We start from the raw sequence: 24,873 nt of genomic DNA, 5'->3' as shown, positions 1-24,873 counted from the left end.
GCTCTGGCCATTTACAAAGTCATGCATTTAAAAATCAAGGCTACTGAATGTCTAGATCTTATCAGTCACTGTATTGCTCTCATTTCACACAATTCATGGAGCATATTATCTATAATCCATGCATGATTATAGAAAATGAGCTTACCAATTAATTTGAACATGCTGTATTCACCTTATGTCATATTTTAAAATAATATTTAATGAGCACATTTAATTTCTGGTTAAAGAAAATCAGCTGACTGATGGAACCTAGTGCCATTTTTTTTGAAAACTAAAATTGTTTAGTAATTTAGACTATAAGGTGCCTATCTTTAATATCTAGTATTATCCCTGTCACTGCATTTTGAATAGTCTTCTGAAATTAGAATTTCGGCTGAAAGCTTATTCTTTGTCCTAACTTACAGCACTTTTACTATTTTGTATATATTATACATGTATTTTAAAAAATAACATCTAAGTAGCTGTTTTTCTTTCAACCATCCCAGACTTCATAGCTTTAGCATGGCATGCTATATCTCTTAACTTGGAGTTTTAGGAACTTCTTTAATGCCTTAATGCTGCTAATTATTAAGTTACTGGTTCTGAGCAGAAGTTATGTTAATGGCTGTGCTTTTTAAACATTAGCTTTCTATTGTTTTAAGACAGGTGTTACTATGCAGCTTTAGGACAAGGGATCTGACTAGGTGACTTCTAGCAGGTGCCAGGGGCAGCCATGGCAAAAGTCTCTTCTCATTCCAGGCCTTTTGTCTCCATTTTCCAGGCCACCAAAATCCACCGGCTGCTTGGGTCCTCCACGTGTCCCTGAACAGCTCTCTAATCTGAATCTCTGACCATAACATATATAATATGTTTTTATTATTTTCTATTGGACCACTGCCAGCAAAACCAAGAGACTATGCAAGAGTGAACACAAGGAAGACTGTGCCATGAGGAGTTGTAACCCTTTCCTGTGTGTCAGGAAGCTTGCAGACAGGCTCCAGCAGCTTGTTTAGATGAGGCCCCCTCTGTGCTTTTCAAAACCAGATTTGCTATTTCTCTTCCAGAATATTTCTTTCTAATAAAACACAAAGTGTTTTCTGTGACTTCTGCCTTTCTTTCCTTTACAAATTTTGTTGGAAGACAACAACAATAACAAAAAGTAAAACCCAACATGTACATACACACACACACACACACACACACACACACACACACACACACACAAAGAGGAGAGAGAGAGAGAGAGAGAGAGAGAGAGGAGAGAGAGAGGGGGAGGAGGGAGGAGAGGGAGAGGGAGAGGGAGAGGGAGAGGGAGAGGGAGGAGAGGGAGAGGAGGGGTGGCATGTGTGCATGTACTTCACTTGCAGAAAAGAGAATCTAGTTTGTTTTCTTAATTTATTTCATAATTTCTGCAAAACTACTGTAATTCCTCAGGACCAACCCCCAAGAGAGTTGGTTTTGTGATTTTTTTTTTTTTTTTTACTAATTTTTCAGTTTAACACTCTCTCAACTGAACTATTTTGGCCCTGCCTTTTTACTTCTTTTTAAGGACCAATCTCTAAACCTTTCTTCAGTCAAGAACTCAAAAGAATTCTATTTTCAGTTCAAACACAAGGAGCTTGAACCATCATCACTCCTTTTCTTAAACGCAAAAGCTGAACAGATAGAAAAAGTCAATTTTTATTTTAAATTTTTTATTCATTTTACATAACAACCACAGTTCCCCTCCCTCCCTCCTCCAGCCGCACCTCCTCCACATCCCACCCCCTAATCCATTCCCCATAGGGAGTCAGTAAAGCTTGGGACATCAAGTTGAGGCAGGACCAAGCCCCTCCCAGCTACATCAAGGCTGACTAAGGGAATGGGCTCCAAAAAGCCATCTCATGCCCCAGAGACAAAGATATTTCTTATAGACCCCAAACCTGGGGAACCCATTAATCAAAATGAGAAAAACACAAATTCAAAAGGTATACTATCTGAATGAGCAGGCGCCAGATGACATCCTCGTAGAATGCTTGCTTACATAGTACTTTTGATGCTAAGCTAAATACAGAGACTAAGGACACTCCTTGTCTCACTGACTTTCCTTCTAGTAACAAACATCCAAGAGAGTGTCCCAAGTAGCCATGGAAGGGAGAATGGAAGGCTTTTCCCAAATTTATCAGATCCTTTTCCCAACTGAGGGAAAGATTTTGCCACTGGGAAATGTTGAACACTTCTTCCAGCTTCAGTAAAACAATACCATCACATCTGTGGCTTTCCTGTCTCATCTAATGGAGAAAGAAAAGCCAAACCACAAAAGCTCAGTAATCAGAATAACAGAGTTTAGGAAAATACACCGGGATATCTGCAGTACAGAAAGAAATAAGGGATTCTGAGGTAGGAAGGAATGAGTCCCCTGGACAAAAAACAGAAACACAAAGGTTCTATCACACAGACATAGGTCCCCCAAAAGATTTAATTAGACTAAAAGCACCCCTTCCCCTTTCCAGCACATTGCTATAGCTACATCTCCAACACAGCAACAGACAACAGCCAAAACAGATGTGAGATACAGCCTCTCTGCAGAGTGCTTAGGAAGCTCAGAATCCAGGAACACAGGGACAGAAACAAGCATGGGTGGAGAAGTTATGGCACCCTACTCTTCACTGCTCAACTATTTCCTGCTGACAGACTCGCGGAGAGAGCAAATCATTGCCTTCAGTTATACCCACTGATGATCCCCACAGTCATAATGACACAGTGAAAACAATTGCCCTAAGTGCATGAAATTGTTTGCAGTGCTAGGTGACATACTACTTTATTATTAATCAGTTCTTAATTTATTCATCTAAAATTATTCCCAATAAAATTAGTGATGCAAAGTAAGGAGCATGAATAGGATGCAGAAATTAAGAGAAATAGATTTGCAAAAAGGTTATAGATAAATGTATGTACATTATAGAAGAAGTCAGTTCCAATCTAATTGCCACATCATGGCCCTGGTTAAACTAAGTGTGTCATAAACAAACCCAGAAGTCATGAATCTGGGAAAGGGGCTAGTAGAGATCGAGGGAGTTGCTAGAGATGGAAGGGAAGTGAGAATGTGTGGGGAAGAGAGAAAACATAATACATTATAAACAAGTATGAAATCATCAAATATGATTAGTCAATAAAAAAGAAAAAAAAAACAGAGACACAAGCATACTGGGAGGATTTTGAAGCTTCTAGTATGTATGGCCCCAGGAAACAGGCTCAACCCAATCCATGGTGAGATTAGCACAGTTCTCACAAGAAAGTCTTATTATCTTAGAAGCTATCACCTGACATAGCATACCTGCTTTCTAGAATAATCTGAGATGCATGTAAAAGACTGTGAAGGGACAAAGCAAACATCTGAGCCAGAAACGACTGTCAAACAAGGAGATTTAATTACAACTATTAATATGCTGCTAGTTTCAAAGGGAAAAGTTTAAAACTCAACAGAATATGCCAGTGTTAAAAAAAGCATTGTGACAGTAATGAAGAATGTCTCATTCATAACAGAAAAGTTAACGGTTTAAAACAATAATTGTCACAACATATTGAATGACTACAGTCAAGATGATTATATCAATACAACCTGAGAAGGGAGGAAAGACATGGGAACCCTGAGTTATGGGGAAACAGAACTGTACTGAAAGTCCTCCAGTGTCACAGGCTGGAGGATTTAGGCTATATTAAGATCTACAAAGCATAATTTAGGACACCTAGTAAATATACTTAAAAAAACTGAATATGTATGCTATCTCAATAGAAGATATAAAACGAAATCACAAAAAGTGTTAAAAATTACAGAAGAGAGAAAATGAGATAGGGGCAAAGGAAAATGGAGGAAAAGGCAAAGGATTATATTATTTAAGTCAACTGCAGTAATCACTTTAATTATGAGTCATTTAAACACAGGCACTGCAAGACAAAACTATGTGAGTGGGTGTAAATAAAACAAAACAAAACAAATAAACATTCAAGACCCAATTGTATCTTTAAAAATAAAGAATTTTATAATAATGTGAAAAGTCAACACAAGCAAAACATATCCACCATGCTAACTCTAATCATAGGAAAGCGGCAGCTAGTTTAAGACAAAGTAGGCTTTTGAGAAACAACAAAGAACATGATGATAAAGGATGAAGTTCTCCAAGAAGACAGAACAGGTACTAATAGACATGTCTACCCGAGGCAAATTCTGACAGAGCTGAATGTAAATATAAATCCACTGTTACATCAGTGATTTGAAATAGAAGTATTGTATGCTGCAAGTCAGAGAAGACAGGAATTATAAGGTTCAAATCTCAAAGAACAGTCTTATAAAGACAAGGGATTTTGTGTTAATAACCATAACCCTGCAATATGCAGGGTTATACCTTATAGGCCTACATAAGCAGTACATTGGAACTTGTAGATGATTATTTCGGAGGTTCTGCCACTACACTGTATTTGGAACACGGAAAGCAGCTTGTTCAGCTTGTTTTCCTTAACTTAGACTTTTGATAAATAAATTCTCACTAAATACCTATAGCACGATTGAATCTCAATTGTATTACTTATTGATGTTCATCAACATTAACTGCACAGAAGAACCGCTGTGGCCACTATGGCGTGCAATGTCTTAGTTGTACATATTTGTTAATATATAACATTGTGATTTACAGTCATCCTCCACTATCAAACCACCAGCTGGCTTAATGGCACACTGAAAACAGCGAGTGCACAAATTGTTTGTAGGGTTAAGGGACATACTAATTTATTATTAATGAACTATTAATTTGTTAATCTAAAATTATTCACAAATTGGTGATGCAAGGTAAGGAACATGAATAGGATGAATAGGAAATTCAGAGAAATAAATCTTCAGAAAGATTAAAAATAAATATGCATATAACATAGAAGTGCAATTCTTAATGAATTTTAAAATGGAAGAATTTTGTTAATTTGAATTGTATATTAGGGCTGAGTTAAATAATGTATACAGCCAAAATAAGCAAAAAATGCAAATACCTAAGGAATACATTATTAGGCAAATCATTCAGTCTAAAAATGAAAACCATATGAGATTTTACTCAATCTTTCATATTCACAACTAGAATTACAACTTAAGAGAAAACATATTATTAGCTGTCATTGCTTTAAATTAGCCAGTTTAACAATCATTCTCAATTCATTTCTTCCAGGCTGAAGTAAAGAAAAAAAACTGAAATTTCAATTACTTCCATAACACACTGAAAACTACCATTATACCTTTATGATAAATTACTTTGCACTGAGGAGGACCAGCTCATTATATACAAGGGACATTGTTGAAGAAGCAGAGGATTGTCATTTTTCTATTCGGGGCTCACCCTGTATGTGCCTAGCAGGCACAAACCTGACATCCTTAAATAGGGCAAAGGGGACCAATCATGACTGGCTAATGACACCGACATTCTTCACTCTCCACCCAACTTCTTTCAAAGATGCTTTCGAATTTCACTCTTCAATTTATTAATATTCAATCTCACTCAACTATCCAAGAAACTTGACTGTAAACTAGAATGTAAAACACTTCTTCACAGGGTGAAAAACACTCAATGTTCCTTCCATGAGTCAGAGATGGCAAGGGCAGACATTACAACACTTACCTGGCATGCATTATAAAGTAGCTGGTGTTCCAGTTTTTTAATACCCAGGATCTGTTGGAACATTTCATAGAGCTGCTCCTTGCTCAGAATAAGCTCAGACACGGCACTCAGGGTCATCCTGTTTGGCTGTTTACACAAGTCTTCTTCTCCCCTGTAAATGGCATCGTATTTGGCTATCCATGAGCTCAGCACAGTCTCTTTGCTCAGGCCGTCTATTTCTGGCAAGCTGCGGACACGTTTTTCGATGTTTTTCTTGAACACCTCTCTGAAATCATTAGCAGAACACCCTCCACTCTGAACCATTCTGGCCACTCGGTCACTCTTTAGAAAAACCTGAAAAACAAAATCAAACACATCTGTAATTAGGTGTGGTCACTAGTATCTATCCCTTAAGCCATCTAGCTTGGGAACCAAATGTTCTACCATGGCTCCAAATGTATAATACAACTATAATAGAATACATGATGACATATGAAAGGAGTCCCAAATCTCTTGGAACTGCTGAAAAGCTGAGAGAGGCAGCATACAGTCCTGAGGAAGTGGTGGGTAACCTCCATGTCCCCCACCTGAAGGTCAAGGACACAAACACAAAAGGCTTCTTTAAAGTGGAGTCCCAGAGGTTGTGAACAGGGCCTTGAAAGGAGACACTAGAGTTCCGTCTCATTCCTCTGCTGCCTGAGAACACAGTGCTAAAACAATGGTCCCGGAAGCAAAAGTCATTCAGTAAACACAACATCCTCTGGCACTTTGACTTGAAGCAGTGGTTCTCAACCTTCCTAATGGCTAGACCCTTTAATGTATTTCGTGATGCTGTGATGAGCCCCAACCATAAACTATTTTTGTTGCTACTTCATCAGAATGATTTTGCTAGTTATGAACTGTAAGTAAATATCTGTGTTTCCTGATGGTCTTAGGTGACCCCTGTGAAAGGGTCGCTCCACCCCCAAAGGGGTCATGACCCACAGGCTGAGAACTGCTGACTTAGAACTTCGCAGATTCAGAAGCTAGAAGAACTAAACTTCCGTTGTTTATAACTCTCTCATCAGCTCCCCGCCTCCCTCATTCTCATTCAAATGGTTAAGGAAGTAGCTGGAAATACACGACCATCTTCCCTACATATATTTGGGAGTCACAACTAACTATTAAGTAAAAGAGGGTTTGGAGGTCAAAAGTTTTGTAGCACTACAATTGAAGTCAATAGATATCCTATGTAGCTGTTAACCTAGATTACTTCATGACACAGAGGTGAGAGATGTTTGTCCCCTTCTCTGATTTAATCAGCTCTCCAGCTTCTTAACACTTGTCTCATACCTAGAAGAAAAGGATGCGAGAAGAGGGAAATACTTGTAAGATAGTTGTGAGTTTCTACTAATACTAGGTAAGAATAGAACGCATCTAATATTCATTATTACCAGGTAACATAATCAACTAAAAAGCAAAACAAACAAACAATAGTTACAGAGAGATAGACTAATGAAACATGTAGGGGAAATGAGCAGCAATAATGCTATGTTTTGAAGAGACACAGATTTGGTACTGATCTTTCCTTTCTTCTAAATGATAGATCGAAATAGCTTGAAGATTCACTAAACAATTGTTTTGTCAACAATATGTCTATGAATCCAACAACAATTTTGTCACCAATACTAGTCACAGGATACTGCTATTGATCCTGTTTTCTTATTCTTGTATGAGACAGATTTTTCAAGAAGAGACTGAAAAACCAATGCAACTATTATGTATTATTAATACTGTTATTGATAATGCTTATAGGACAGAAATGTCAACTAAATGTTGTCTCTCTCGCTCTCTCTCTCTCTCTCTCTCTCTCTGTGTGTGTGTGTGTGTGTGTGTGTGTGTGTATACAAGCACATATGCATATAAGCATACCTGTTGTCAGCATCTATGAATATCTAGAGACAAGAAGAGCATATCATGCTATCTTTATCACTCTTTACCTAGTCCTCTGAGGCCAGTTCTTTCCCTGTACTTAAGTTTGTTTTCTTAGGCTGGAAACCAGCCAGCTCCAGTTACCCTCTGAGGCCTGGTCTCTCTATGAACCCATGGCTTTCAGTACGTTATTGAGGCTGGAAGCTATCCAGCTCCAGTGACTGAGCGCTGGGGTTATAGGCGTGCAGGGAACATCTGGCTTGTTACATGAGTGTTGGGTCCTTATTATGGTGCTGCAAGCATCCTTGACTGGTGAGCTCTATCTCCAGCTCCCCAAAGGGCAAGTGTGTTCCTAAGAATTGAGTGAGAAAGAATAAGTACTCTTAAGTTAGGATTACAACATTTGACTACCCCACATCACCTGCATATGTGTAAATCAGCTACAAACATGGACTGCACAAGACAGGTGACTCACTTATGCTATTATCCTGACTCCACAATTTCCCCAAATGCTTTTTGTTCTCTTTTGGGTCATTCACAAAGCTGTTGAATCTTTTAGAAATGGTGTAAAATGTATAAACCCTAACCAGAAAATACATATTTATAAACAAATATCTCAAGTCTCACTACGGGGAAACTATGGATTTCTAATATTCTACAGGAGCAGTTTATCTTGTTTTGTCACTCCACTAACATTTAGCCAAGAGGTAGATTACCCTTAAGTGACCCTAATTTTGAAGCAAAAATACAAATGAGCATTGCTTCTGGATTGTTTTCTCCTGTAAAACCATAACCAACGCTGCACTGACTCACTCCAACTATACAGCTGACATTTGCCAAATGGTAAAAAAACGCTAGGACTCTACTAAGTGTTCCTGGCATACCGATGTCAAAGACCAAACCCTGACAAGCTCATGTGCTCTGCAGGGGCAGGGGAGGGGGGAGGATCAACAAAAGTAATAGGGCAAGAACAATAATAGATGCTTATATAAAAGGAGGGAAAACAAAAGGAATGGCGTTAACAACAGTGGAAAGCGAGATGGAGGTAACGGAGAGCCCGGAACAGAGATGAGGACCTGTCTTTAACAGCCTGTGAACTGTGTGAAGATGAAAGGGAGACTAAAGACAGTTTAAGAAAAGTAAATGCATGGAAGCAAAAAGAATAGAAGAATAAAACATTAATATCTCCAAAGGGAAATTTGAAAACTTTCCTACTATATACTGATATTAAATATGAGGTACTGTAGACTCCACCCCAAATTTTTAACCAGGAAGACCACTAGAGAGCAGATGAGAAAATGACAAGTGTGCAAGACAGAAGTGCATGTTCAAGTTGATAATGTTGTAATGCTTAACTTGCTTACCAACTTGATTAGATGTGGAACCAACTAAGAGACATGCCTCTGGGTGGATCTGCTGACTGTTTCCTAGAAAGATGAAATGAGAGGGGAACATGCTACTGGGTGGTTAGCTCTTCCCCAAGCGGGTATTCATTATGTAAAAAGGTCAAAGGGAAAACCAGCGCTGATTTTGCCTGTAGGCTTTCACTCATTGTGGCATGACTATTGATAAATCCGCTGACATTAGAACCTACCTTCCAACAAAGCTAGACCAGCAGTGACAATATTCCAGTCTTTTAGTGTTAAATTAGAACTGCTAAGTTACCCAGCCTCATAGCTGTCAACAGAAGTTTCTATTCCATTTAGTCCCAAATAAACACACGGAGGCTTAAATTCATTATAAACTGTTTGGCTGATGGCTCAGTGTGTTTATTTGGGACGGAACATCTGTGGGACCAGGCGGGTCAGAATTATCCATCAATACATAGCATAAGCAGCTGCCAGGTTCTCAGTCCCTCCAGTGCAAGGCCTGATTACCCATAATACAGCATGTAGGACAATCTATTAAATCGCCATTGTGATATATATTCACTTCATCAGTTCTCTTCCTCAATGACAGTGGTTTTCAACCTTCCTAATTCTGGACCCTAAATATAGCTCCTCATGTTGTAGTGACCTCCCAACCATAAAATTATTTTTGTTGCTACTTATTAACGATAGCTTTGCTACTGTAATGTAATGTATTGTATTGTAAATACCTGATATACAGGATATCTGTGACCCCCCCCAAAGGGGTCCTGACCCATAGGTTGAGAACCACTGCTCTAGAGAACCCTTACTAATGCGGGGGTCTATGGTGGCTAGATGACCTAGTGTTAACACACTGAGGATAATGTTTCAAACAGTGGTGCCAACAACAAGGCTAGATGGCAAGCTACTGGAGCTAATCTAGAGACCCATGATCAAAAGGAAACGGTACCCTGATGAACTAGTACAAGGGCAACAGGGCCGGAATAAGGTGAGGCAGGAAGGAGGGAAGATAGAATGATAGAATACTTTGCTGAGTTACAAGATATGGAAACTAAGGTGGGGAAAATAAGATTTTCATTCTTTTTACAACTATGATTAATAATAAACATGGAAAAGTATGTCTACTTCCTTTTTTTTAAATAAAGTGATAGACATGGTGAGTGTTGGGGATAATTCATTTGGATTGTGGTCAGAAAAAAAGTACAGTGAAGAACAAAAGCCTAAAAATTCTATATTTAAATGACTAAATTAAATAAAGCAAAATCAATGAAAACTGCTTCCATTAGCGGTGAAGAGAATCAGGGAAACAGAAAGCAACACACACACACTATCAGTGAAGGCAGGAGGTACTTCCAAAAACAGCATTAAGGAAGAACCAGGAAAGTCTGAAACAAACAGATCAAATGAGAACAGATCTGTCTGCTGTTTCCAGCTACTAGTTCACCCTGGGCAGAGGACATTTACCTGACCAAAGAGAAAGAGCTGGCTACAGGAAGGAACAAAGGGGACATGGCACAAAAAAATTAAGACAGGAAGCTAAAATGTGTCTTTAAAAAGTGTGAATGGAAAAAGAAAGTGGGGGAGAGACGCAAGGCTGGGAAGTCACGAAGTCACAAAGTCACTCAATAGCACAAAGACCCAGCAGAACAACACTGGGTCACTTCTCAGATGAGGTTGTCACAGGCTGTGGCACTCTTTCTTGCTCTTGGTCCTGCACCATGTGCCCTGTGGGAAGAAAGTTACTGAGAAACAAGGACCTGAGGTCCTCAGTCTAACAGCCCTTAATGAACAGAAGTCTGCCCAGAACCATGTCAGTGAACTGCAAAGCTAATTCTCCAGTCCCGATTGATCCTGGAGGTGCCTGAAGTATTAGCTGACAACTTGATCTCATCCTTTTAAGATACCTTGAGCACAAACACCCAACTAGGCTGCCTCCTAGATTCTTACTTGGGATAAGCATGGCGCTTTATGCTGCTGCTTTTGAAATGACTTGTTATAAAGAAAGATACACCCAGTCCCACGCCCACACGGTGCATCCTCTCACTTCCCTTGGGTCTCACTACTACCATCTCTTGAGAGGAAGCCCTAGTCTTATTGTGACGTTTGCCATGTTTGGTTGATATCCCTGAGAGGCCTGGTCTTTTCTGAAGGGAAACAGAGGAGTGAATCTGAGGAGAGGGGAAATATGGGAAGGGACTGGGGAAGAGGAGGGAGGGGAAACTGCAGTTGGGATGTAATATATGAGAGAAGAATAAATTAAAAAAAAAGAAAAGAAGGAGGAAACCTGGTCCTCCCTCCATCTCTCTCTCTCTCATTCATCATCCTTTACCTTCTTACCCTGGGTTTTTCTTTGGCACAAAACACTACTTGACGCCTATTGATTATATGTCTCCCCAAAGTAAAAAGGAGGTGCCAAGAGGGTTGATTCCATTTTGTTTGCTGATGAGTCTGAAGTCTAAAAGGTGCCTGTCACTTATTAGGAGCCAAAAAAGGGTGTGTTAAAAAAAAAGTAAAGATTGCCTGATTTGATTGACTTCTTCAGTGATGGAGAAGGTCAGATCAAAACCTAGCTACAGGTGCCTTAAGATATGGATGGCTGCAGGAGAGACATCAGGGGACGCAAAAGTCCGTAAGTGAAAGCAGAGGGAAAGCTAAGCTCAAAAGGCCTGGGCTCCAGAATACAAGAGCTTTGCAGAGAACAGTTCCCCCAGTCCACATTTTCTAAAAGCTATGGACTGAGACCTCTAATACCACTGAGTTCTGTTCTTATAAGTCCTGACAGCATTTAAATTACAAGTCTCAAGAGAGTTTAAAAAGCTTCCCCACACTGGCTGTGCCTCCCGCCCCAGTGTCTGTCAGATACCAATTTCTACCCTTGAGGCTTGGAAAACATTCCTGCCTTTCTCATTTTGCTCATGCCATTTCTGCTCACACACAACTTGTTGCTCTACTCTCCTCATCCTATGGCAGGGGTCCTTTAATCCCCATTCACTTCTTCATATCCATACAACAGTTCTTCATGTATCTTCCCATGACTACACTGCCAACTGACTCTTCACTGGTTTCTCTGCCTTAGGAGATTTCTGGCAGATAGCAAGTTCCAACGTTACTTTACCTAACATGTGTTCTTCACTGACACAAAGATATTAAGACAAACAAACAAACAAACAAACAACTCAGGTCATGTCAACTCATTAGTTTAAAAATAAAATTCATACCAAGGCCTCCATGACCTCACACAGTTGCTAATTCTCTATCTTACCTGGATTTCACTGTCTCTGTGGATCCATCTCAATTTTCCCTAGTCATCCTGGTCATCCAAAAATTTTATAGTCTATTTTATCATCATCTAATTATCTTCAGATCTCAGCAATTCCTCCCCAGTCACCCTAGCTTTATACATAAAACTTTCTTTTTCCTTTAAATTACCTTTCACATTGCAACTATCATCATTAATTAAATATTAACTAGCAGATTCATATGTTTTAATCAATAGATCCCACAAAGTCAGAAACTGTTTTATCTCACAGTCTGTAACACCTAAGCATCAAGCCAAGCAAACAGCAAGCACTTACAAAATATCTATGTCATGTGAGCAAGTAAGCACTGAGCATGTTGTTTGGAAGAAAAACTGGCTGGTGATCTAATTCTTCTATTCATTCTGTTGTATGCTCTCAATATATAGCAAGCCAGGAAGGAACACTGATTTAGTTTTCCATGCTTGTACACAATATAACAACACTGTGAAAGAAAAGATCATGAGAAATGAAGTCACAAATATGAGAAAAGCCTAGTATTGAGAGCAAGAGCCACAGCCTGGGGCACCGAGCTGGATGACAAGTGAAAGACAGTTCCAGGATGCAACCCAATGCCAGAGGCACCATGAAAATCCCAGAAAGAAGGAAATCGGCGAGACAATGAAAGAATATTGAAATAAAGCAGACTTTCAAGTTGTGAACTCTAGTCACTTTCGTAATTCACCCACTAACAAATCAAGGAAGACTTTCTATTACGTGACAAGAACAGAGTATAAGTCGTGGAACTTGTCCACTGGAACGAGAGATGGGAAAGCATCTCAGAGGAAAGGGAGCACAATGAATACTGTCCAAAGGGAGAGTGAGATTCAAATTCCCTAGTAATACCCATTGTCTGTGTTGCTTTTATAAAAGGGAATCATGCATAATTTCTATAAACAGCTTTTCATATATGATATGTCACACAGTTATAAAACTGTATGACACTGAGATGTCATGTCTCATTAAATGCCACACATCTTAATCCACTGTCCTTTCACAATAAGAGCTATTACAGGAAGGCAAACTATGACTACAATCAAGGCTGGTCGTAGAGCTAGTCTCTAGTCTTGGGGTTTCCACTTAATAGATTTCTGCTCTACAACAGAATATCATTTGTGAAATTCTGTCTGGGAAAGCTCGATGTGCCCAGATGTAGGCCTCATGGGAACTAAGCATATATATAAAAAAATGCACCTTCGGAAGGTTCTGTCTCTCTGGAGATCTCTGACATAATTTAATTAATTGGCACAATCACTTTTTGTTTTCTGAATTATAATTTTCTTTTTCAGACTAAATGGTTCAAACCAAGAAGTGGGTAGACTAAAGACATAGTGCCTTTGGGAAAAAAAGAATGAGAAACTTGGCCTATGGATTCAATGATAATAATATTTTTAATTATTTTTCTTACACATCTCCATTGTATAGGCCAAGATGTTCTGCTGGGTACTGACCAACACCTATGGAATTACCAATCAGTGATCTTGTGAAAATTCCATACAAACCAATTCAGCATGGGTTTTTACCAACCTAGCACTGGGGTGCTTTTTAATATACCCTGTGTGATATTTTCCTCCACATTTTGGTGACATTTAATTGTACATGGCCCTCTTGAAATGCTACTCTTCCCATCCATCTGCCTGGCTCATATACCAAAGAGGTAATTGAAATCTTGACAAAGTCACAGGGAACTAATAACAAGATTGAATGTGATGACTAAAAGAAACAATATCTTCAAAGGCCAAGTCTGCCTTGCTGTCCAAATAATATTTCAAATACGCTTTTCTATGAAGCACTTAATATGCACAGTGCTGCTGATCTGAACTGCACACTGCTTCTTTTATTCAAAAGGATTTCATAATGACTAGAAAAACATTATCTTCTTGCCAAATCATTATGGCTATCTATGAGATGGTTCCTGGGAAGGTTGCCAGCATGTCTTCAGGCAGGAAGATGTTGAGAAAGTACAAGAGCCCCACTTATAAGAGATGCCGCTTCTCCTCAATAATGCCAAAGAAAACATTGTCTCGTGAGTTTCATAATTTGTAATGTCCTTGAAGAATCAAATGTAGAATGTTTTTTTCTTAAATACTATTTTTCAGGTGTTATTAATTCATGAATTCTGTAACAATAGTGGTGAATTGAGTATCACTAAAAATTAAACAACTCTTATTTTTTCAGAATACAAATTATATTTGTATCTGGTCACTCTGAAGAACCAAAGACAGCCAGAAGTGTCTCTGATAGCACTGTATGGCTTCATTTTTTTTCCCATTCATTAAGTTGCCCCAACCTCCTCTTTCCAGTTCTCTCTTCCATTGCTCCAAAGCAGGTGTTTTCTATTCTAAGAAAGGGAAACACTAGTTTGGTCCTCAATATTCTCTATACGTTCCTTCCCAATAAATATTTATTGAATCAAATCATGTTCTGTATATGGTTATCACAACTGTGACAAAGACATGTATTTGCTTATCCTATATATAGTGTAACAAACAGGCACACAAACTGATCTATCGTGATAAACACTGAGACAGTCATCCCAATAGAGTCTGGAGACAGGTTTCTCGGAGGCAGTAAGAGTACTTTTTAATAAAGTTGACTCTATTAATGTGATGGCTGCTAATGGAAACCAAATCACCTTTTGTTATATAAAGCCACTAGTAGTGAATGCTTGTTATCATAACTAGTGGGGGATTAAAAGATAACTACATTTATGTGACATATATATGTGTGTGTGTGTGTGTGTGTGTGTGTGTGTGTGTGTGTGTGTGTATCCCCTCTTATACATACATCATTTCTCTCGAAATATATATGTATATATGATCTGTGAATCCCAAAGGCTTGGAAACCACTGACAACCAACCTCATTCCTCATTAAATGTGAAGAAAAAACCCTCTTAAAATTGACCAAAATAATCTCCTTTACTAAAAAAGCTACTGTAAATAAGAGCTACATCTAGACATTTATTAGGAACCTAGAGATGAGTTCATCTCAAAGGATTTTTCCCTAGAACTAACCTAAATCCCACATATCAAATCTAAAGCTCTTGGAACAAACCTAAAGCCAAAACTTGCCAAAAGCTTATGAAGTTTTGCTGTAGGGACTACAATGAGTCTCCATCCATACAAGAATGAAGCTACTTGAAAAAATATGAAGCTTTAAAAAAATAAATTGAGCACTTCCATCATGTTGTCAATGTTCTAAAGCTTTCTTCTAGTGTCAGTTGACAGCAAGAACTTTAGTTAGCCTTTTCAGGTATTTTTCAACTTAACAGCCTAAGTCTTATCAAGCTAATCACAAATTCTCCTTGACCCTCTAGCTACAAAGCCTAAAACATAAGAATTTATCAAGACACTTATTAGAAGCACAAACACAAAGAACAGGTCACTGGGCGCTACCTGGTTTTCAAACCATTGTGACAACACACAAGAATGGGACCCTTAAAGAAGGAAAAGCCACATGTTCTCTGTGAAGTAAGGAACAACAGTCAGCATTCTTCCCACATCTAATCCAACGTCTCATGGCTTGATACAAAGATCGAGCTATCTTGGGCTAGGCTACATTCTTCTGCAAGTTCTATCAAGAAAAAACTTTCTTTTTGTTTTCTTCACTGTAATGGTATAAATTATTTTGAAAAAAATTAATGTTATGTTTCAAATATAGAACATTTAAACTCCCCTAATATACAGCTTAAATAGTTCTTAATTAAATTTTATTATACACAGTTAAATCTGTCACCCTTCCCCCAATGCTGCAGCATGTTCCAAATTCAACTGTGTTGTTCTGTTTTCCTCATTCCCACTTGCACTCCAAGCCACTCTTTCTTGCCTCATCATGTGGCAGGAAAAACTGAAAGCATATCAGAAAACCTATGATTTCAAGATATGGTATGAAACATAAGGGGGTATAAAATCAATGTAGATCTGCTTTCTCAATGCTGGAATGGGTTGTTCTAAATTTTCTCAGAATTTTTTTTTTTTTTTTAGTATTAGATGAGATAAAATAGATAAAAATAGTTGTCTCTGAGTATTCATAGAACTGGTCCTGGAATCCATCAGCAACACTCAGATCTACTATACTGTTTGAATGTAACAAATACACATTCACTTCTATGCTACAAATCATCGCTACCTACACCTAACATGATGTAGACACTATGCAAATAGTCATTGTTCTGTATTAAGGGATATTAATAAGAACTCCTTATAGATTCAAAACAACTATAGTCCCCCATCTAATATTTGCAAATCATGGTTCTTTGAATGCAGGGATGCAAACGCATGAATGTGGAAGGACAAGTCTTCATTAGTGTACGTTCTCGTGGGTGGTGATATTCAAAACGTGATCTGTGGTCCATAGGGTCACCTGGGCCTGCATAACTAGACAGTTTAAAAACTTTACAGGTGATACAAGATCACCATGACAGCAAAAACCCACCAATATTTTATTATGAAAGTGTTTAAATAGACAGAAAAGTTAAAAAAAAAGAATTGTTTTGAGCATACATAGAACCTGCAAGTGACAGTTCACTCTACTTGTTGTTTTACCCATCCCATCATCAGTTAAACTTTTTATTGGGCTAAGTCATACATGATTTTTTATTGTAATATCTTCCACAATTAACTGGAAAACCAATAAATACCAGCCTTTTGCTTGAGATTCTATGTCTCAAGAAACTCCTTTTGTAGATTAGAGGACGATGCCGTGCCAGTCTTGACAGTGAAGCTGGAGAAGATATTCTATAAGCCAAACCACTGTATTTTCCACAATATTACCAGGACGCCAGGGAGCATGTTGCTAACCTCTCAGATCCTAGGTTTATAAAGCATCAGTTGTGAAGACGGAACGGTATTTATACTTCATAACCCAAGGATCTGCAGCTGAGGGATGAAGCCCCAAACTAAAGAAAAAATTTGGTAAAGTTAGTCTGTTATATTCAAGGGAAATGAACTCCAGATTCATTGACTGAAGTTCCTGAGTATGTCGTGCCTTTCAATCAGTATCTGTTGAATGACTTCTCCGGTTTATATCTTGTAGTTATGTATTTTTCCACCAGATGGCAACTATGTATGGGAGACAATATTATTGATTTTTCATCCTAGAATCTGATTCTCAGAACTGTGAGGGATCTGGAAGTTGTACATTCAAACATCTTTATAAAACTTAAATCCCTTCTCCACCCCATCACCACCACTACCACCAAAACCATTACTACCATGGACATGATATCCAAACTTTATCACTCTTCTTAGACAAAGTCCAAATTTTCATGGTGAATAACCAGAGGTCAGGACTGCTTCTCAAAATCTGTTTCTAGGTGGCAACACTCCTTATAGCTGATATTTTGCCAACTAGTTCTAACCTCTGAAATAACAAAGAAACTGTAAATCTAAACCAATGCCATGCTACAAATGTTTAATGGCAATTAACACACTCATCTGGCTTTCAGGCTAAATATGCCCTGAGAGGACAAGAATATCTCCTAACCCTGCTAGTTCTTCATAGCACCCAGTTGGTTTTGTGTGAATGGGATTATTTATTTCTTTAAGGTCTGTTGTAGTTCCCTTTCTGTTGCTGTGATAAACACTAAAAGAAAAACTAAAAGAAACTTAGGGAGGAAAGGGCTTACTTGGCTTAGATTTCCAAGTCACAATCCATCACTGAAGAAAGTTATGGCAGGGACTCCAGAAGGAACAGACACAGGAGTCATGATAAATACTAGTATTGAGTTATTCCCATGGCTCATAGCTCAGCAAGCTTTGTCCCTTCCAAGTAACTAAGCAGACCAAACCTGCTTAGCTACCAAGATCAGATGAGATCAAGGGTGTTCAGAGTGCTATGGATATAGACTCAGCCACTAGCAAACCTGTATGATCCAGGAATATCAGCCCAGAGGTGGAGTCCTCCCATATCAATAAAAAAAAATCAAGAAAATGGAACAAGAGAGATGGCTCAGCAGTTAAGAGCACTAACTGTTCTTGCAGAGGACATGGGTTTAATTTCTGGCATCCACATAGCAGCTTACAACCTTCTGTAACTCAAGTCCCAAGTGATCTGATGGCTTCTTCTGGCCCCCATGGGTACCACACACACACTTGGTTCACAGACATACATACAGAAAAAACACCCATAAATATAATTTTAAAGAATTTCAAGAAAAAGCCCCACAGATATGCCCACAGGCCATCTTACAAGGCTATCTCCCAGTTAAGACTCCCTCACACTGACACCTGAAGCTAAGTAGGAGGTCTGTCCAACTATTCAACTTCTTGGTAATAACTCTTTATAAAACCACAACTCTATTTTCAGGTCCCTGAGAAACACAGCACTGTTATTTATGCAGTAGAAATTACCACACATCTTCATCTGGTTTCTTATACTCTTATACAAATTGTTCATTTGGCACTTATTTGAACTGAACACCACCCAGTATGTATGAAGGTAGGGCGAAGGTAAGTTTGCATGATTCCCTTCTGAACGTTATGTTTGGCCCACTGTTTTAGTATTCAAATATCTGTGTGAAAAAGGATATTGTTGCTGTAACGTTCATAAGGGAACAGAAAGATTTATTTGGGCTCATGGTTTCATTGGTCTCAGCTTAAGGTCTCTTGGCTGTATTTCTGTAGCAGGGCAGAACATCATAGGAGGAAGTAACATGGAGAAAGCTGCTCATTCCATGACTGCCAGGAATCAAAGGGGGGAGGGGCAGAGACACAGACTCTTCCTTGGGCATACCTATCTAGCCTATCTGACCTCTATCTACTTCCTGAAGGTTACAGCACCTTCCAACAGTGCCATCAACTGGGGACAACACCTGCACATGAGTCCTTAGGGAGATATTTAAGATCCAAACCATGACATCTTTTGTTTGTTTTTTCAAGACAGGGTTTTTTTGTAGTGCTGGTTGTCTTGGAACTCTCTCTGTAGACCAGGGTTAGCCTCAAACTCAGAGACCTACCTGTCTCTGGTTTCTGAGTGCTGGGAGTAAAAGTAGGTGCCGCCATGCCTAGCTCCAAACCACAACATCTTAAGAACCCATATGAGGAACTGGAAATTCTCCTCTTCTACTAGTGGCTGCATAGTTGCGTGTAATGCTCCATTTTGTTTTTTAGTTATTTTCTATCATTCTGATTTGGAAATTTCAATCGGTCTAGAAATCCATTAATTTTCCTCACAACTTCCTTAGGAGATGTGATAGTGGTGGTGAATAAAGGAACTAGCAATGTGAGCTGGAAGAATCATTTATCTGCATAAATCAGACCAATTACACACTTGAAATGTGCTTAAATTCATCTCAAAACTTAATGTATTAATAGCAACTGCTTTAATACTCATAATTGCTTTCACTTAATATTAGTTCTGATTACAATTTTATGATGCATTCTAGCTAAAAGGAATGGGCCCACTGATTGGATAAAATTCTTGGACTCGAATGTGCATCAGTGCCAGTGGCGGACATACTGAAAAAGTCAAATTGACCCCAAAAGTTCTGATTGCATTCACCTAAGTGAAACCTAAGACAGGGAACAGGTGATGCTGACTGCTGTTGCTGTAGTGAGACTCATCGTGACTATGAGGTGTTCACTGGGGACAGAAAATAAATGTAGGTGACTTGATAGAGATGGCAATATTCTTCTAGAAAAGAAGATCTGTGTTTTATGCCTGAACTTAAAACAGCCAATATTAAGCAGCAAGGGAATTATGAAAATTGCTACCCTTTCAAAGTTCATTGAGAAAGGCACCTCACATCAAAACCCTATGAGTAAATAACTGCTTTTCACAGGATAGCTGCCAACTCCTCCGTCAGCACTGCCAATGATTTTAGTTGAGGTTTTTCCTACATAGCTCTATCCTTTAAGCTTTCAAAACTGCACTCATGCTAATAGTTTCTCCTTTACTTACAAGCTGAACTGTCAAGCTTATTGCTGTGTAGAGGTTAAAACAATGAGCCATAGAAATATGCAAAATACAAGTGCAGGTTTATCATGAAGCTGGCTGCATCATTTGGGTACTCGCCCCATCTTGACATCCTGGTCATGAGAACAGAGTCACTAGTAGGCTCTGTCATATGAGACTGCAATGAAGTTGCTCAGGGTGGATCAAGTTCAAGATCTATCTGGGTTACAGTGACAGAACACCTGCCTAACATGCATGAAGAGATCTACATTCAATCCCTAGAAATCTAGAAATTAAAAAAATATAAAATAGGGTATTTAGTTTTGGCACCAATCTTGCAGTGACTGTGATGACTACATGAGTTCCTACCTAAGAAATTGAATTAACTATACCCTGGAACACTGTAACTATAGTTATTCCTACACCATCCCTACATTACTTGCCAGTATTATCCAAGCTATAACCTAGGTTTGAAAGGTTGGAAGTCATGCACCATAATACACAGGAATACTAAATGGAGAGGCAGGCAAAAGAATATAAAAACATAACAGAAGTAAGTAGAATTCACGGGAAAACTTGTGAGTAAATCACAACTTACTACTGACCATGTATTAAACTTTGGTTGCTTCATTTTAATTAAAAATGAACTTAATTAGGCTAGAACTACATTTCCAGTTCTTTGTTATCACTTAGAAGTTCGATTGTTTTCTCAATTTGGCATTGTCCAAGCACACACACACACACACACACACACACACACACACACACACACACACACACACACACACAATTTAACCACACACTGCTCCATTTGTTGCTTTCCATTTTGGTGGTGACCATTACTGTTGTAACCTGGAGGCACACACCAGAAGAGGGAGTTCATCACTGACCCTTCACTGTTCCTCAAATACTCCTCACCCATCTCCACCTCTTCTATAGCATTGGTGTACTGCTACACTGGAGACAAATGGAGAATGAAAATTACAGGAAAAGTTTTGATATCAGTGTTGCCTTAGTCATCAAAAAGGAATATGCAAAACTTGTACCAGCAAATAAGGAATATAGTGTATTGGAGGCACCTTACCCATTTGCCTGTTACTGCCTTAGCTCATACTTGAATTCTATTCTTTATACCAATAGCATCTTGCATACCCTGTCTTTTCAAGTCCTTAACTAGAATTGCATTAGACATTCAGTCTTCTTTATGAAACACTTGTTCCTTCCTGCAGAAAGATGTTCTTTATTACATTTTCAGTGTGTATGCATGTGTGTGTATGTGTATGAATCAGTGAGGAGGGGGGATGTGTAACTTTCAGGGTACCTATGTGGAGCAGGGTCTCAGGGTCAAACTCAGGCTGTCAAGCTTGAAGGTATGACCCTTTACCCACTGACGCATCTTGCAGGTACTGAGAATTATTCTTTCTTTCTTTCTTTCTTTCTTTCTTTCTTTCTTTCTTTCCTTTTCTTTCTTTCTTCCTTCTTTTCTCTCTCTTCCTTCCTTTCTTTCTCTTTCTTTTTTTTTGCTTCTACAGGTGAAATTTCTCTAATTTCCAGATGGCTGTTTTCTTTCCAGTGAAGCTTAATGCTTTCTAAAGGGATGCTTTCTAAAGGGATACTTTGATTTCTACATTAATACGTTTCATAAAGTGAAATCAAGTCATCTTGAAGGAAATTAAATAGCCAAGGCTCTTTGTCACAGCCTTGTGCCTAGTTCCCAATCTAGTGTATAGTTCAAATTCCCTGAACAACTTCATAAAGATTGGGGCTGTGTCTCAGTCTAAAGATGTAAGTGCAGTAGAGGTACTTGAGCCTTTTAAACTCTTCTCCAGGTTATTTGGATATACAGCCTAGGTTTAGAAGTATTGCACTACAGAAAATGGAGAATAGGATTAAAAGGTTATTAATTTTCAATAGGAGCAAAGATCTTGTCAAATGTAGATAATAAGATCCACTACAACTCAAATAAGAAGTGTCTGCTGTGGAACAGAAATATTAAAAGCAGGCACTTTGATTAAGAGTAAATGATGCTATAAAAACTGGGAAGGGGAAACACACAGTAGTACTTGGATGGCAAAACAACTCAATATTTGATACTGGAAAAGAACAGGAGAATGGGGAAGCCCCAGTGAGTTAGGAACACCCATGTTAAAATGCGAGTCAGAAGCAAGCCTGATGGGAAGGTGGGGATCTTGGGTCAAGCAGATTTCAAGAGGAAATTCTGAGAATTTCTAAGTTCTAAGTTGGCAAGTTTTCAAAGAAAACAGAACTTGATAAGTGGTTTAAAAAAAAAAAAAACATTGATGGAAGCCAGCGAGATGACTCAGACAGTAATATAGTTGTCATACAAACATGAAGACCTATATTTGATCCCCAGCACCCAGCACCCATGCAAAAAAACAAAACAAAACAAAAGCAAAAAAAAAAAAAAAAAAACCCAAAGCCCACCCCTATAATTGCAGCTGAGGAGGCAGAGACAGCAGAATCTTTGGGGCTTGATTTGCTTCTCAGAAACAATGTGGGATGACTTCCCCTTTGCCTCCCATGGTTCCCCAGACTGTGATATTCCCCTTCTGGGTTCCTGACTGTTGTTTCAATAACCAGATCTTGAGTAAGAGGCTACTTTTAAGATTACAGTGTGCTCATCAGGTCAGCAGGATCACATGCTCACTAGACCTTATGAAGGGCTCACACTACTTCAAACAGCTACCAACTAGCATTTCTTTTTCAGATCATTACAAGCATTCCACACAAAGACAAGAAGATGTTATCATTGTGGTTTATGCTTAATGAGTACTATTCAGTCAGGCAATCACAGGTAAAATATACTAGAATATTTTTTTCATTTTAGAAAAATATTAAACAATTTGCCCCACTAATGATGAGAAGAAATTTAATTTTTTCTTAAAAAAACCAACATTCTACTGACACCTGGGGTGGGGGATGTGTGAGAAGGAAACCAAACACTGACTATTGAAGAATACTAAAACCTATAAAAAAGAAGAGTATCAAATGGAAATTCATTTTGATGGTGGCATCGTAACAAAATACTATACATTCTAGTTCTGTAGCATCAAGCAAAATATATTTGCATTACTGGGTCCAATACAAAATACAATTGCCTATAGTGTAGTTAAAAATTCAACTACAACAAATACCTAACATAATAATAAATATCTAACAGAATGGTGCTAATTCCAGGTCCTGGTTACTAAACCTGCAACTAAAATAAACCTGAAATAAAAGTACTTTATTGATTGATTTACAATGAATCATTAGAAGGGCAGGACAGAAGCTGCTCTTTGTTTTGACGTAAGAGAGCAGCTCTGCGGAGCACTTAGTCTCATTGTCAGGTACATAAGAGGCACTCAGTGCCCACAGTTCCCAAGTTCACAGACCTGACCCTCCTTTCCTACCTCCAATACAAACTCTAACCAACCTTAAGGGAAGTCACTGAAATTCTTGAATCCCAAGAAATACCCTGTTAAATGTTCACTATCTGTACTAGCAAAAGGTATCTTTTACGTAAGTGAACCAATGGTAATTTCTTAAACCTAGGAGTTAAGTCAAGCCTAAGCTTGACTGTGATGGATGAAAGGAAGAAAAAAAAAGATGAATAGAGAAGCCAAGAGGATACAGAGGAGGAAAAGGGGATCACTGGCATTTTGAGAGCAAAGGATGAGTAAGTGCCTCATCCACTATGCCTATTACCAACCAATAAGAACCTCCTGTAAATTTGTGAGGGGCTCCAATGGTCCTAAAACTTTGAGCTCAGAAAATGCAACAATACCAGACATACACATTTCAAGTTTTTTTTTTTGGTGTGTGTGTGTGTGTGTGTGTGTGTTTGTTTGTTTGTTTTTAGTGGTATTGTTTGTGGTGATGGAAATGGACCCCAGGGTCTTTAAGGCCTGTGCAAGGACTCTGCAGTGTACCAACCCAACATCTCCATAGCTTCAGTGAAAATCACTGGAGCCAATCCACTAGCCCCATCTCCCAGCGGCCAACATGCAGTCTACGGATGACAGCTTATCTATTCAGTATTCAGTCATCCAAGAAGAGTTCCTGTAGAGTCTTCCGGGTCCTTCTCTCTCACATGACACTAGGTACTATAAGGAATAACTTCACTGTCCTAAGAAAAAAACTGGAAACACTGAAAATCCAGCTCTTGCTAAATCTTTCAGTAAACCCAGTTATGTGTGATTAACAGTCAAACTTCCTCAGGGTCAGGGACACAGAGGCCTGTATGTTACAGTAGGATGTGGCCTCACCCTGGCGTCTGCTCAAGCTTTGCTGTATCTTGGCTCTCTTGGCCCTGCATGAATGCTCTTCTTCCTTTAACACTCCCCATTGGGTTGTGTTTGCAGCCAAGTACTGCCCTTCTGCATGCAACAATTCACAAAATTCACACTCACTATGTCTCTTTAGCACTGCCCAACAATTCAAGCTCCAAAATTTGCCTGAGAAAGAGTTCAAAGACTCACTGAAATGATGCTCAACGACTATGAGGGGCAGGGTAAATTATAATGAATTTTAAATTAAAACTCAAATTTACTATTTTTGACAATTTACTATTTTTTGGAAGTAAAATTTCAGAAGAGTCTGTTTTCCACTACCAACTACAATGGGAATAAACAGCTTAGTTTAGCACATTAAAATATAATGTGTTGTGAAAAATATCTGTATTTTCACATTTCTAAGCTTACTTATTCATCCAAAAACCCTTGAGCGCCATACACGGTGTAAGACTAAATACAGTGAGCACAACTAACCTGAGCACAATATGTCAGAACAATCATCTTACATTG

The 24,873-nt window shown here is 38.6% G+C and overlaps 1 protein-coding gene across 17 annotated transcripts in view; it reads right to left on the bottom strand.

Moving 5' to 3' along the window:
- Positions 1-24,873, bottom strand: part of Cadps2 (calcium dependent secretion activator 2) — a 514,674-nt gene that overhangs the window by 309,242 nt on the left and 180,559 nt on the right. For all 17 annotated transcript variants that reach the window (XM_035451763.1, XM_027389980.2, XM_027389983.2 and 14 more), the window contains exon 3: positions 5,619-5,951. In XM_035451763.1, coding sequence (XP_035307654.1) covers positions 5,619-5,951 — 333 coding nt within the window. The remainder of the gene's footprint in view (positions 1-5,618; positions 5,952-24,873) is intronic.

Source organism: Cricetulus griseus (assembly GCF_003668045.3).
Source record: "Cricetulus griseus strain 17A/GY chromosome 1 unlocalized genomic scaffold, alternate assembly CriGri-PICRH-1.0 chr1_0, whole genome shotgun sequence".
NCBI classification, from domain to species: Eukaryota; Metazoa; Chordata; class Mammalia; order Rodentia; family Cricetidae; genus Cricetulus; species Cricetulus griseus.
This window is presented reverse-complemented; position numbering and strand designations above follow the sequence as displayed.